Genomic DNA, 12,127 nt, shown 5'->3' on the forward strand with positions numbered 1-12,127 from the left:
TCATCTTTGATAGCTAAAGCTAAATGCAGAGGCAACTGCCTCAGTCTGAAGCTTAAGTCAAATGTAAACAAACATGAAGTTGTACTGAAGCTTGGTTTTATTTTGGATACAGCTTTAGTCAGTTTTAGTCAGTTCAGGGTCCTGGATATCCTCCTGGTGAACCACGGAGTCCATGTCCAAGTTTTCCTCTTGTATAAGTGAGCCTGCAGCTGTGATGACCTGATCGGAGGAGTTTGGCAGACTCAGTGTTTACTCAAACAGCAGCAGAGAAACTAACTGAAAAGGGATTTCCCCCCCTGGGCTCTTATCAGCTGGGAAACAGACAGAAAAAGTCTGACTTATCTCTGCTGTTCTCCGCCTGTTGCACTGAAATGTTGAGCTGCAGCCTGTCGTATAGATCCTCGCCCCCCCTCTTTATGGATTGATAATGCTGCTGTGTTTTGGTTGTGTTTGGCACATGGAGGCAGCAGTGATCCCCTTCGGCTCTCTGTGGGAATGACATGGTTTATATCCAGGATTAATGGGTGTTTTGAGGGGCTTCTGCAGGACCCTGTTTTTGTCCTGTGTGCCAGTTTATGCTAAGGGTAGGGGGATCAGTTCCCCCTTTATATCAGTTATCACTAACACCCAGCCAGAAATGTATTAGAAACAACTATCCAACTGTCTAAACTCTTTGTCAAAACCCTGTACAGCCAAGTGATACAGATAAAAAAAAACTGTCATGGTTGATTTTCCTCCTTATTCGTAAACATGATTCGTTAACCTCTGTTTTGGGACAATATGGACATTTGGGGCATTATCCATGTGTTACCCTTCTTCGTAGGTTTGTGTAGCTTTTTTACAACACAGAAGACTACGCTCGTTGCCCTTTATGCACCTCCTCCTAAATGCAACAAAGTCTCAAAACATGACAGATCCTAAACCCTGTGATTCATATACCAAGCTGAATTGTGTTCCCTGTTTTTGGTGTCATTTCCAGAACTGCCACATATAGGCTGTACATTTCATCTCCACTCAATCTTTCTTTGTAACGGTTGCTGTACGATAAGCGTCAACATGTTTCAGCTCCAAAATATGAATGAAACATGAAAAGTGCAAAATATTTGTAAAAAAGCAGCAACATAGCAGGATGGAAATAGGCAATCTGAAGCCTGCCCTCATGTGTTTGGGAGGAGCATTGCAGAGTGACGCGGACACTGCTACTTCTGTCATATTATTCAGGTAGCACACTGAGCTATGTGAAGTCCAAATGAGTCATGTAGGGTTTCTGTTTCTGTCAGTTGCTTCTTTAAATATGTAATATTTTCTCTGTGTAATAGAAGACACCCTCTTTCACCTCCTGAAGCTTAAACAGAGCTCTGTAGCATGAAACAGGCAAGCTTTTAATGTGCATATTGAAAACTGCGGACCCACTGTTGGACATCACGGTGTCTAACAAGTGATAGGCTATTTGATCTGCTAAAATCAAGTAAATATGTGCAAAGATGATCATGTTTTTGACCTAAATCTCATCCTGACCTCATATCACTGAGCCCTTTGTGTCTGAGGCTGTGTCAGCTCAGCGATCGGTGCTTTTTAGGACACCTGTCGGTTGTTGATTGGGCAGCAAAGAGAGTTGGCACCGGGCAGGAGGACGAGAACACACTGGCGTCCAGCCAGAACAGATGGCCACAAGTTTCACTGTCAACACAACACAGTGGCAGGCAGGCGTGCAGATAACACCTCTGTCTAATAATAAAGAATCCCTGGTTCCCTTGGTGACCCCTTCAGCACCTGCAGCCTTTTTAATTACATGTGAGTCTCAGTCTGCAGAGACAGAAAGAGAGATGGGATGGGATAGAGATGTTGTTAAACCTTCAGCTCCTCTCCCCCTCCCCTTTCCATCTGACTGGTGACTCATCCTCACCATACGGCAGCATGGATTCATGGGCTACCTACGAGCTTTAACATTTAATTACTCCAGCCTCAAATAGAAGTGCATTTCTTCTACTTACTCGTGTGATATAACTGAGGTAATGATGCAGCAAAGTGGATCTGCAATTTACATCTTAAATGTTCCAGAAAATGTCAAAGAAATATTACACAAGAACACTTAGTCCCGGACTCTTTTTACATGTTGAAAATTTTATATTGTGGTCATTAAAGAGAGATCCTTCTGCTGCTGGATAAACCTCTCCTGGGATCTGGTGACATTAAGCCACTTTGCTTTTTTGTCCCTCTTCGGCGTTTGTTTCATAAATGAAAGCAATGAAATCATACATCTATCTCCTTTTTGAGAGCTGAATGGATGCACACCAGGGAAAATTTAAGCCGGCAAAAAGAGGCTGTAACTCTTCAACCCCACCCCCTTTTTTTTGGAAAGTGCTTCGATTACATTCATGTAGATGATCTAAGATCTCCTGTGCTTTTGTGGTGATTTCTCTCTAGTTTGAAGTTAGCTATCACCAACTTTCAGCCAAAACTTCTTTGTCTGGCATTGTTTTCTTAAATACTTAAGAGGTGACATTGAGGTCAAATTTAAAGAGAAGCGATATTTAACCATCAAAATTAGTCTTCAAAAAAAGTGCAGTCATGTGTTTGTGGTGAGTCTGAGTTTCACTGTAAACCGTAAGTTCCACAGAGGCTTCACTCTGTCTTCCTTCATTGTTATGAAGCTGAAACACAAACTGAATTTGATTCAATCATTTTTTGTAATCGAGGACCTCTAGGCCTGTCACAATAACACATTTTTCTAGATGATAATTTTCCAAAATATTATTGCTGATAAACAATATTATGGTCAATATTATTTTGATTTTTTTCCAATTTTTTCATTGATGTAATTATGATAAATGGGATAATAAAGTGAGTACACCATATCAAAAGCAAGAAACGTTAATTTCTTAAGAGTATTTAGCTGTAATTAAAAGGTCAGGATCTTTTAAATAGAATAAATTAAACAAAAAAAAAAAAATTAACAAACAAGAAAGAGAAAAAAAATACAATGAAAATGAAATTGACTCTCTTTTAGAAAAAAATACATGTCAATGAAAATAATTAATACTAATCAAAAACAATAAAACATAGACCCTGTCTCTGAAGAAAAAATGAATCTCCAAAAAAAAAAAAAAAAAATATTCCCACACTGGGACTGGGGCAGGCAGCTTATGAACGGTATCTTTCGTGCCATCACTCATATTAGCGTGTGTTTCCTCCTTACCCCTCAGGACACTCGCTTCAGCTCTCTCCTTGTGTACGCGAGAGCAGCCCCGTCGCAAAAGATGCCAAAGATCGCATTTTTGACAGATGCTCACTCCACTATAAATCTGTTAAATCCACTATAGAACCTATGCACCCCGATGTTAGGAAAGATAGACATAGTGAGCCATCTTCTCATTCAGCCTCTTTGGTCGAGAGAGAGGAGGAAAACAAACATGCATGCACGTGTCAGTTTATCGAGGCTGGCAAACTTACCGAGGACATTTTTATTTATCGTTCCGTTGATCAATTTATTGATTATCATGACAGGCCTAAGTACCTCGAATTATTCGAGGAATCATTTCAGCTCTAGTATATACTCAGTACAGCATAAATGTTTTTATAACTACAAATGAACTTTCTCTTGTCAATCTTTTTTTTTAAAATGTCAAAATAACAACCTTCTTGGGACAGGCAAAAATGACCAAATGAGACACTGGTGATTTTCTACCACTGTTTTTTCTTTTACCTCTCCTGCTGCTGCTCTTCATACAGACAGGACAGACAGTGGTTGTTTTATCCATCTTTGCTCCTATTTTCCCTGCTTTTTTTTAAGTCTAATTATAGAACCCCACTCCCAGCACCTGTTTTTCACCTCCTGATGAGGTATTAAAATAAATCAGTAGTTGGGGAGAAATCAGTAAAGATATAACAAAGAAAAAATCACAGCTCCTCAGGTATTTATCCCTTTGTATGTTGTTTGTCGAGTCTCTGTGAATCATTTTGTGAGAGTCTGAATGAAGTCAGAGTTTCGGAGTGTTTCTGAGGGAAGTGGGTGAGTGGATGTTTTCATGTTTGCTTTGTCTTTCTTCCTCTTCAACTCTGGCTCAGACTCATCACTCTTTAATGCAGCAGGACTGGAGGGAAAGTGGGTCAGGAGGAGGAAGCTTTGGCAGACTTGGCCTGGCTGTTGTTGACTTTTGGATGAGTGACTGTGGAGGGTTTTTCTGAGGGTGTGTTTGTGCAGATGAGTGGGAGGGGAATTTTTAAAGGCTGTTGATTATTGTAAACCTATAAAGGAGGCGTTAATACAACTTTGTATATTCAGACGGGTTCATGACTTTGGACCAGAAATAAAGGATTAGACATAAACTTCAGTCGAACTCGTTCAGACTTCTTTCCTGTCATTATCATACCTGCAGACCAGAGGAATGAGACCATTCTTTGGAAACAAACTCAGGTGCTGCTTTGTCTTCCTTTGTGTGCTTCCTCTGTGTTATTCAGACCTCTGACCTGTTCCTATTGTCTCCTCAGACTCTGCACTCTCACTCTGAAGAAACTGGTCGTCCTTAAAGAACTGGATAAAGAGCTCAACTCCTTGAGTATAGCCGTCAAAATACAGGTGGGTGGCTTCATTTACTGAGAATTATGATGGAAATGTTTGTCAACAACCTGTTTTTCCACAAATACACGAATACATCCCTGATAACAACAACTCTGAACTACATACTTTTTCTTGTTAGGACAAGATGAAAGCATTAGTTCCTCTGTAATATTTTCTTCCTACTGTGCATCCAATCTGTCAAAATACAAGCAATACTTTCCTGTCACAGGCTGGGTTAGTTAGCTGAGTTAGCTCAGTCTCTTACCTGTAATGGGTGGTACTAATTCTCACCTCCTCCATCATCTTTCTCATTTTCATAGGTTATTTTAACCCCCAGTGGGTTGGTGACAAAACTACAACCAGCTTTGAAATGATCCTGCGTTCATATTTGAAAGAGTTTAACTAACGTTAGAGGCAGACAAGGGGATTTCTGTGAGTGAGTCTGTGTTCAATTACTCTTCCCCATGAGAAGTAGATGGTGTAATGGTCATGCCATGCTGAACTAAAATCGAATTTTTTATTTCAATTTTTTTTTAATTTTCAGTTTAAGGAAAAAAGACAGTTGAATTTTGAAATAAGTGAAATACATTTTTAAAGCAAATAAATTCAGTTTCAAAACATTAAATTTGATTTTGGATCACGGTTTTCAAATCTCATATATCAATTTAAACTCAGTTTCTGTTGGTGTTTACTTAGCCCATAGCTACCTGCCTTCTTTAAGAAAGACATTTGAAAGACCGTTTGAACTAAAAATAAAAGATGTAGAGGCAGTTCAGGGCGTTCAACGGTTTACTTCATATTTCCAATAGGGCCTCAGTCAATGATGGCATTCAAAACTATGTATCGGAAACAAAGGGGTGATGTCACAGAGACTCTGTTAATTTTTTTTTTTTTTTTTTTTCACCAACTAAAGCTATAAAAAAAAAAAAAACACTAAAATGGGACTTCAACTAACATGCATGTTTGTCCAAAGACTAAAAGTGCTGCTTAAAAGGAACCAGCTCTGGAGTCAGCGTCTTCTATGTGCTTTCCTTGCACATTCTACAGATTTTTAGCTTGCTCTTTGAGAAAATAAACCTGATCAGGTTGTCATAAACCTCTCATAAGTTAAAGACAGACATATTTTGTAATATCAAATTTTAGATCATATTTTAATCATATCCTTCACAAAAGTTAAACCATCTAATTAAACCAATCTGAACTAACAATTTAAGTCTTGCCAGTTTCAGGATGTAGAAATGAAGCTCACTTAGACTTGTGAACAGTCCACTTAATTCCAGAACATGTTCATATTTTATTCTCAGTTACGACTTCCTCCTTCCTCCCCGCAGAGTTGGGGGATTTAACAGCTTCATGTTTGTTGTGTTTCCTCCTCACCGTAACCAGAGTAACACGTTCTTGTTTGACTGTCTCCTCATCCTTCATGAGGAATTCAAATATTCCTCCAGCTCTGAGTGAGCTCTTTGGATGACAGGATAATGTATTGCCCTTTCAGAATAAATTCTATTTGAGTGACAGCTTATTGGTAGAGAGAAGGAGGGGGTGTTTGAACTTGTAATGTCCCTGTGTTTGTGCATTTGTGCGTATGCAGCACTTCAGTCATAAGTCCTCTTGTGATCCCTTGTCCATTCTATCTATCATAAATTTTTTTAAACATAAGATCTCTGATAGTGGATTAAATTCAGCGTTAAATGTGCAGAGTTAAAGTTTTCTAACTCATCAAGCTGTTTCAGAACTTCATTTTATCGTCTCTGCCTCCTATAGTCCCCTCTATCTGCCGCCGTGCTTCACTAAGAACCATTTTTCTGTCTCTGTCTCAATATTGTCTCCCTCGTTACAAAGCGTAATTGAAATTTTATGCAGTACTGGCTGATTCTATTTAAAGAGAAACAAATCATCCTGCTTTACTGTCATCCTGAAGGAGAAAGTAACCAACCAAGTCTGTCGTTCTCCATGAGCTGCGTAGTCTGCAGAGCGTGAAATCTCTGCGTTTCTGCTGAGCTGCCCTCCGGATAGTCAAGCACGGCTCCGCTTACCGCCACGCCGGAACTGGAGCATTAAATGCAATTTCCAGCAGGTTTGGTTTGAGAGAGCAGAGCCGCTGAGGGGATGAAGAGATGGCCGGAGAACATGAGGGAGGGATAAGAGGGGTTTGTTTTCAGACAGTGAATAAGAAAAAGCTCATTACAGCATGGTGTGGGCTCCATGCTTAGCATACAGTGGCTGTCTCTTCTCTCTCTGGGGCTCATCAGGCTGAGCGGCCTGCATGCACACACACAGCCCGAGTAATGACCAACTGTTTGGATAGTCTCCCAAAGCCTCGGCTGCAGGGATGATGAGATTGCACTTTCAGTCTCCAGGAGGTTCTGTGTTCCCGGGATCATCGTCTGTCTCTCACCCAGGAGACCGCCGGGTCACAGCGAGGAGCTCAGACCTCTGACGACTGTCTGTACTGAGCTGCTCTGTTGTTACTCTTTATTTACGAGACAAGATTTCACTAGGTTTGAACGTTCTGCAACAAAAAAACAGCAAAATAAACCCTGTAGGCTCAGCATCACATGATGACAGAGTATAATCTTCAACCAAACCTTCTGATTCTTGTAGGTTGTACAAAACGCATGGCTCAATGAATCGCTGACTCCACATCCAAAACACTTTCTGTGAAATATTTTCAATGTTTTTATTTTTTATTTTTCCTCCACTAACAAAAACATTGAGAATGTTATTTCTGCTGAAACTTAAAGTCTTTTTCATCTCTTTAAATGTATATTGAATGCAAAATATTGTGAAACAAAAAAGCATAAACCAAAAATGGTGTCATTTCCTTTATTTAATCTTTGTACATCTTAGATGCTGGTTCATAAATAAAGACCCAGAGAAAACGGTTTATCACTTTGAAATATAAATGTTTTTTCTCATGTTAACTCTTATCTGTTTGCTTATGATATACAGTTGTAAATGAAGTATTTGTTATAAAACAGTCACTGCATCTCAAGAGCTGAAATCATATTGTACGATACAAAGCAATACGCTATGTTTTGTTAGAGATACATTGTGTTCCATTAAGTTAGAATAAGTTGTTACTTTAGGTAATGTTGCATTAATGTAACATTTAGTTATGTTATGTTACATAAGCTAATGTGATACTACATTACTTTAAATTATGTTACTCTACAGTAGATTACGTTAAGTTACACTGGATTACGTTCCATTAAGTTACACCAGGTCATGTTACTGGAAGTCCTAAACCGTTATGTTACAATATTACTGTGTGCTACTTTACATTATATTTAAGTTATGTTACATCCACTCTTTAAAGCCAGAAAATTCTAATTTTTGGAGACAAACTTGTGTCTCTTAGTGGGGTAAAGGAGTGTGATTGATGGTGCAGTCGTACAAAGTCGACTCTCATTCGGGCAATAAATTCAATCCAAGAGACAAAATTTGTCTTCTTGAATCTTAAGAATGTAGGTCAACTTCTCCATTTTAGAGATTGTTCAAGATTATTTTGAACCAGTCGTCCTTTGTAGGTGGTAGTGGATTTAGCCATTTTTGAGTGATGGACTTTTTACTAGCGGCCAAGAGGACAAGCAATAACTTTTTATCACTCCTCTCTCACTTTTATGGAAACAGTGTTACCTTGGTAAAGACCCTCAAAACTCAGGGGTAAGATACAGAATTAGAAACCAAATAATATGACACAATAATAGGTGACTTAAAGTCAAAATACAATATAATACATTGAACAATATGGTTTAATACAGTAAAGTAAGTTTTTTCACAAAATGATAATGGTCTTATTACTATAAGTTATAATGTAGCACAATACGATAAAACATCATACTGTCAACCCAATACATCACCCACAGTAATGACAATATCACTTGACAGCAATTCTACAAAGATTGTAGAATGCTGGTTGCTCGTCTTGATCATTATAGTACCTGAGTAACTGAAGAACACAAAATGAAAAGGTGAAGTGCAGAATAAACATCATTGGTGCTTCCAACTCTGTGAGGAGTCATTGAGTAGTGACACTGTGAATCAGATTTATATTGAAATATGTCGTATTAATGTTTGTCCTACTCCTCCTATGTATGTAAAACAACTCTTCACAAGTAAACCAGATTCCCCTCTCTTTCCTTCCTTGTTTCTGTGTTTGGAGTCAGCAGCCGGAGGTTGGAGCCAGACATTAATGTCAGCTGGATTATGATAAGAAAGGCGTGCAATCCTCATTTCAGTGCGAGCCGCTGTCCAAAGCACTTCCATTTGCAGCACACTCAGATATGATCCAATTATGTTTGTGTATCTGTGTGTGAGTGTGTGTAAGTGTGTGTTGGGAGGAAGCAGAAGCCTCAAAATGCCTTAAAAACCTCTCTAATACAATTGCAAGCTGAGCTCATGTCCTGACCCCAAATCACTCCCTGTCTGTTTCTGCCAACAGGGAGCCAATTTAGAGAATTTAACATGTTTAAGAGCACAGACGCTGAGAGGAGGTGTAAAGCTAAACTGGTTTTCCCACAGGCTGGTAGAGCTCTGTGGAGTTAGGGGTCTGTAACATCCCCCCCAGTCCCACAGAGACCGAGGAGGGGCCGGCCACAGGGAAGGGGGGCAGAGGACATCCAGTACAAGCTCTCCCTGCCAAGGCCCTGTATTGTTAATGCATGTCAGGCAGTTAGAGAGGGCTCGGCATTGTGCTTTGATTCATTGTAGCTGCCCCTGAGTGCAGAAAAGAGTGCAAACAAGGGCTCTTTGTGGAGCTCAGGTTAGTGCCAAGGTTAGACCCAGACACATATTTACCAAATCTTCTCTTTATGTATAGAGCAGGGAACACTGAACGCCAAGAGCCATTAGATCACACCAAATAACAATTCATATTTGATATTTAAAAAAAAACAATTACCTGAAAGACTTGATTTTGATGCTTTATTCAGCTTTTTACTGGCTCATGCTGAGATTTCTTTTGACATTTATTTAACAGCAAACATGCTTTTATTTTGAAGGATAAAACAGGTATTTCCTAAGCTAAAAACAGAAGAAAAAAAAAGATTGAATTATGTTCATGCCCCCCATGGAGACTTTGGACCTTCTTACAGCATTTGCTGGTTTAATTCTCAGCCTTGATGATTTGTTGCATGCCCTTCTCGTCTCATATCGAAGTCCTATCAAAATGCAGTTAAAAATGCCCCAAAATGCAACCTCTAAAAAATATGTTAAATGCCATGCATTAAAAAATTATAAAATGCTATTAGACGCCATCTCGCCTTCAATAGATCACCCCGGTTTTGTCTATGTGTGAGAAACACTGGAGGTGGATCCCCTACATAAATCTGGTCAAAGGCAGATGGTTCCCTCTGTTTTTTGTAAAGTGTGTTTTTGATTAATTTTTCATCTCACAAATTTGAATTGTGCTATAACCCTTGTTCAGTATTCTGCGTTTGCTAAAGTGGCCAACACACTTGTGACCACTACATACTTGTGCGTTGTTGTTCTGCTATACCTCACCTAAGCTCTTGTTGGCAGTGTACGGTTGACGGATACATGGAGATTGAATGCGGACTTCTTAATGTAATAAATCAGAAAATTTTAGAGATGCATGCAAGGCCTCTGCAGAAGTATAATCAAGGCTTCAGATGAACAGATACATCCTTAATAGCCAGCAGCGTTGAATATTCCTCATTGCTTTGCTCTTTTTAGTTTGATGTGCATTTTTTCCTTTTTCCTTAAAATTTCTTTTTATGCATTTTAAATAATGAAGCCCAAATGTTCTTCTAAAAACTTCTTCCTATTCATGAGTAAAGTGTTGAGTCCTCTGAGTGCTATGAGCTCGCGCTTTACACATTAAGCACAGTTAGACATATCTCTGAACCTTATGCAAGAAGTAAAAGTGTATGAGAAGTGAAAGATCTGAATAATTCAGCAACAGATAGTGTTTCATAATGCATTCAGCTAGGGCTAACTATGTGTAACATCACACAGTACACTTAGGAGTGAGAAAATAAACAATGTCACACATGAATACAGGACAGATCAGGGTTTTTACACCAATTTGTTTTAACATGCTTGGAACAGGGATGAAAAGAGTTTCACTAGGATTACATGAGTTATGAAAAAAGCAGCCTCTGGGTTTGTTGACACCTGAACATGGATTTATTTACTTGTGGCTGGTTCCCTGAGGATGCATGTTAATGCAAGTGGTAAACGGGGCCAAAGGGGCTCCTGAAATAGACTCTCTTATGATCTTATGGCTTTGAATACCCCCCATCAAAAGCCCTATCATCTTTGAGATTTCACTTTCATCAGAGATCATGACTTTTAATGGCAAAACTTGACAAATGGACCATCAGACATCTCAAGCATAGCAGGAGCTTGTTGTCCCAAAAGGCCACTGTAGTCACAATTAGTGGAGTGTGCAAGGAAGTATTTACATCTAGACCACTCCCATTTTTGCATTCTGTAGCTTCAAAAGTCAGATTTTAAGGCCCATTTATACTCCTTTTACTGATTTAAACCCTGTGCCAAGAACCAAAAGACATCAGCATGGACTTCCTCTCTCCATACAGCTCATCATGTAAGTGGATAAAGTTAATGTTCGTCAGGATGAGGGCACACAGCTCAGCTCTGTGCAACACAGACCGGAGATGCTAACAGCTTATATCAGTCACAAAGACACAAAACTGGAGTAAGCTGCACAGAACTACACATCTTTTCATTGCACAGTTAACTGCTGCATGTTGCATGCACAGGTGGCTGACCCTGAGACTCTACAGTTTTAGCCAGTTACCTAAAATAAGTTGAGCATGTGTCATCCATCCAGAGCCTTCTCTGCAGCCTCGAGTATGCCAACACCTCCAGGTAGCCTGTGATAATCCCTCAGCACACGCCCAGCCATTTCATTCAGTGTTGGCTTCTAGATTCAGCAGCTCTGATGACATCCAGATCAAATGTTGCACAGCTGACTATTAAAGAGCTCCTCCTTTGGTATTAATACTGATACAGGATCGTCTCACTGGACTCATATTTAAAAATTGTAAGAAGCAGGAGCAGTTGCTTGGTTTAAGAATCATACTGTTACCCTCAGAGATTGTGACAGAGTTACAGAAACATGCTCAGGACTTCTTCAGGTCCTGTGAGGACACTGTTTGTGGTGTAGTTACGTTTGCTGCAACTTGTGACATTTAAATCCTTGTGCTGTTTGGTTACACAGTCTCTGTGCCAGCTCCCAGAATTAGCCTGGGTGATGAGTCTCTCTGGACCAACATAGAGAGCGTAACATAAATAAAACTGCACCCAGGTTTTAAACCTGCAGCCCTGAAACAGGAGCTGTTAATTTGTGAATGAGATCCAACAACGTGCAGCAGAAAGCATAGCAGCAAGAAAGTTCAGGTTGCAGTCATAGCTTCACCTGGACCAAACATCCCTCATGACAGGAGACATTGTCCCTGAAATCTTTCCAAAACCTTCTGATCACCCACATTTCCTTTTAAGTATGAAAATATGTGCAGCCTTTGTCATTTTGTGGTTTCTGCAGGGTGAGAATCCTTGAACACTTGAATAAAACAGTTT

The 12,127-nt window shown here is 39.6% G+C and overlaps 1 protein-coding gene across 2 annotated transcripts in view; it reads left to right on the forward strand.

Moving 5' to 3' along the window:
* LOC141794955 (phosphofurin acidic cluster sorting protein 2) overlaps nucleotides 1–12,127 on the forward strand; it is a 70,804-nt gene that overhangs the window by 26,816 nt on the left and 31,861 nt on the right. For both annotated transcript variants that reach the window (XM_074675629.1, XM_074675630.1), the window contains exon 2: nucleotides 4,492–4,579. In XM_074675629.1, the coding sequence (XP_074531730.1) occupies nucleotides 4,492–4,579 (88 nt within the window). The remainder of the gene's footprint in view (nucleotides 1–4,491; nucleotides 4,580–12,127) is intronic.

Source organism: Halichoeres trimaculatus, unplaced genomic scaffold (assembly GCF_033239565.1).
Source record: "Halichoeres trimaculatus isolate MK-OKI-2021-1 unplaced genomic scaffold, fHalTri1.1 fHalTri1_scaffold_8, whole genome shotgun sequence".
Taxonomy (NCBI): Eukaryota; Metazoa; Chordata; class Actinopteri; order Labriformes; family Labridae; genus Halichoeres; species Halichoeres trimaculatus.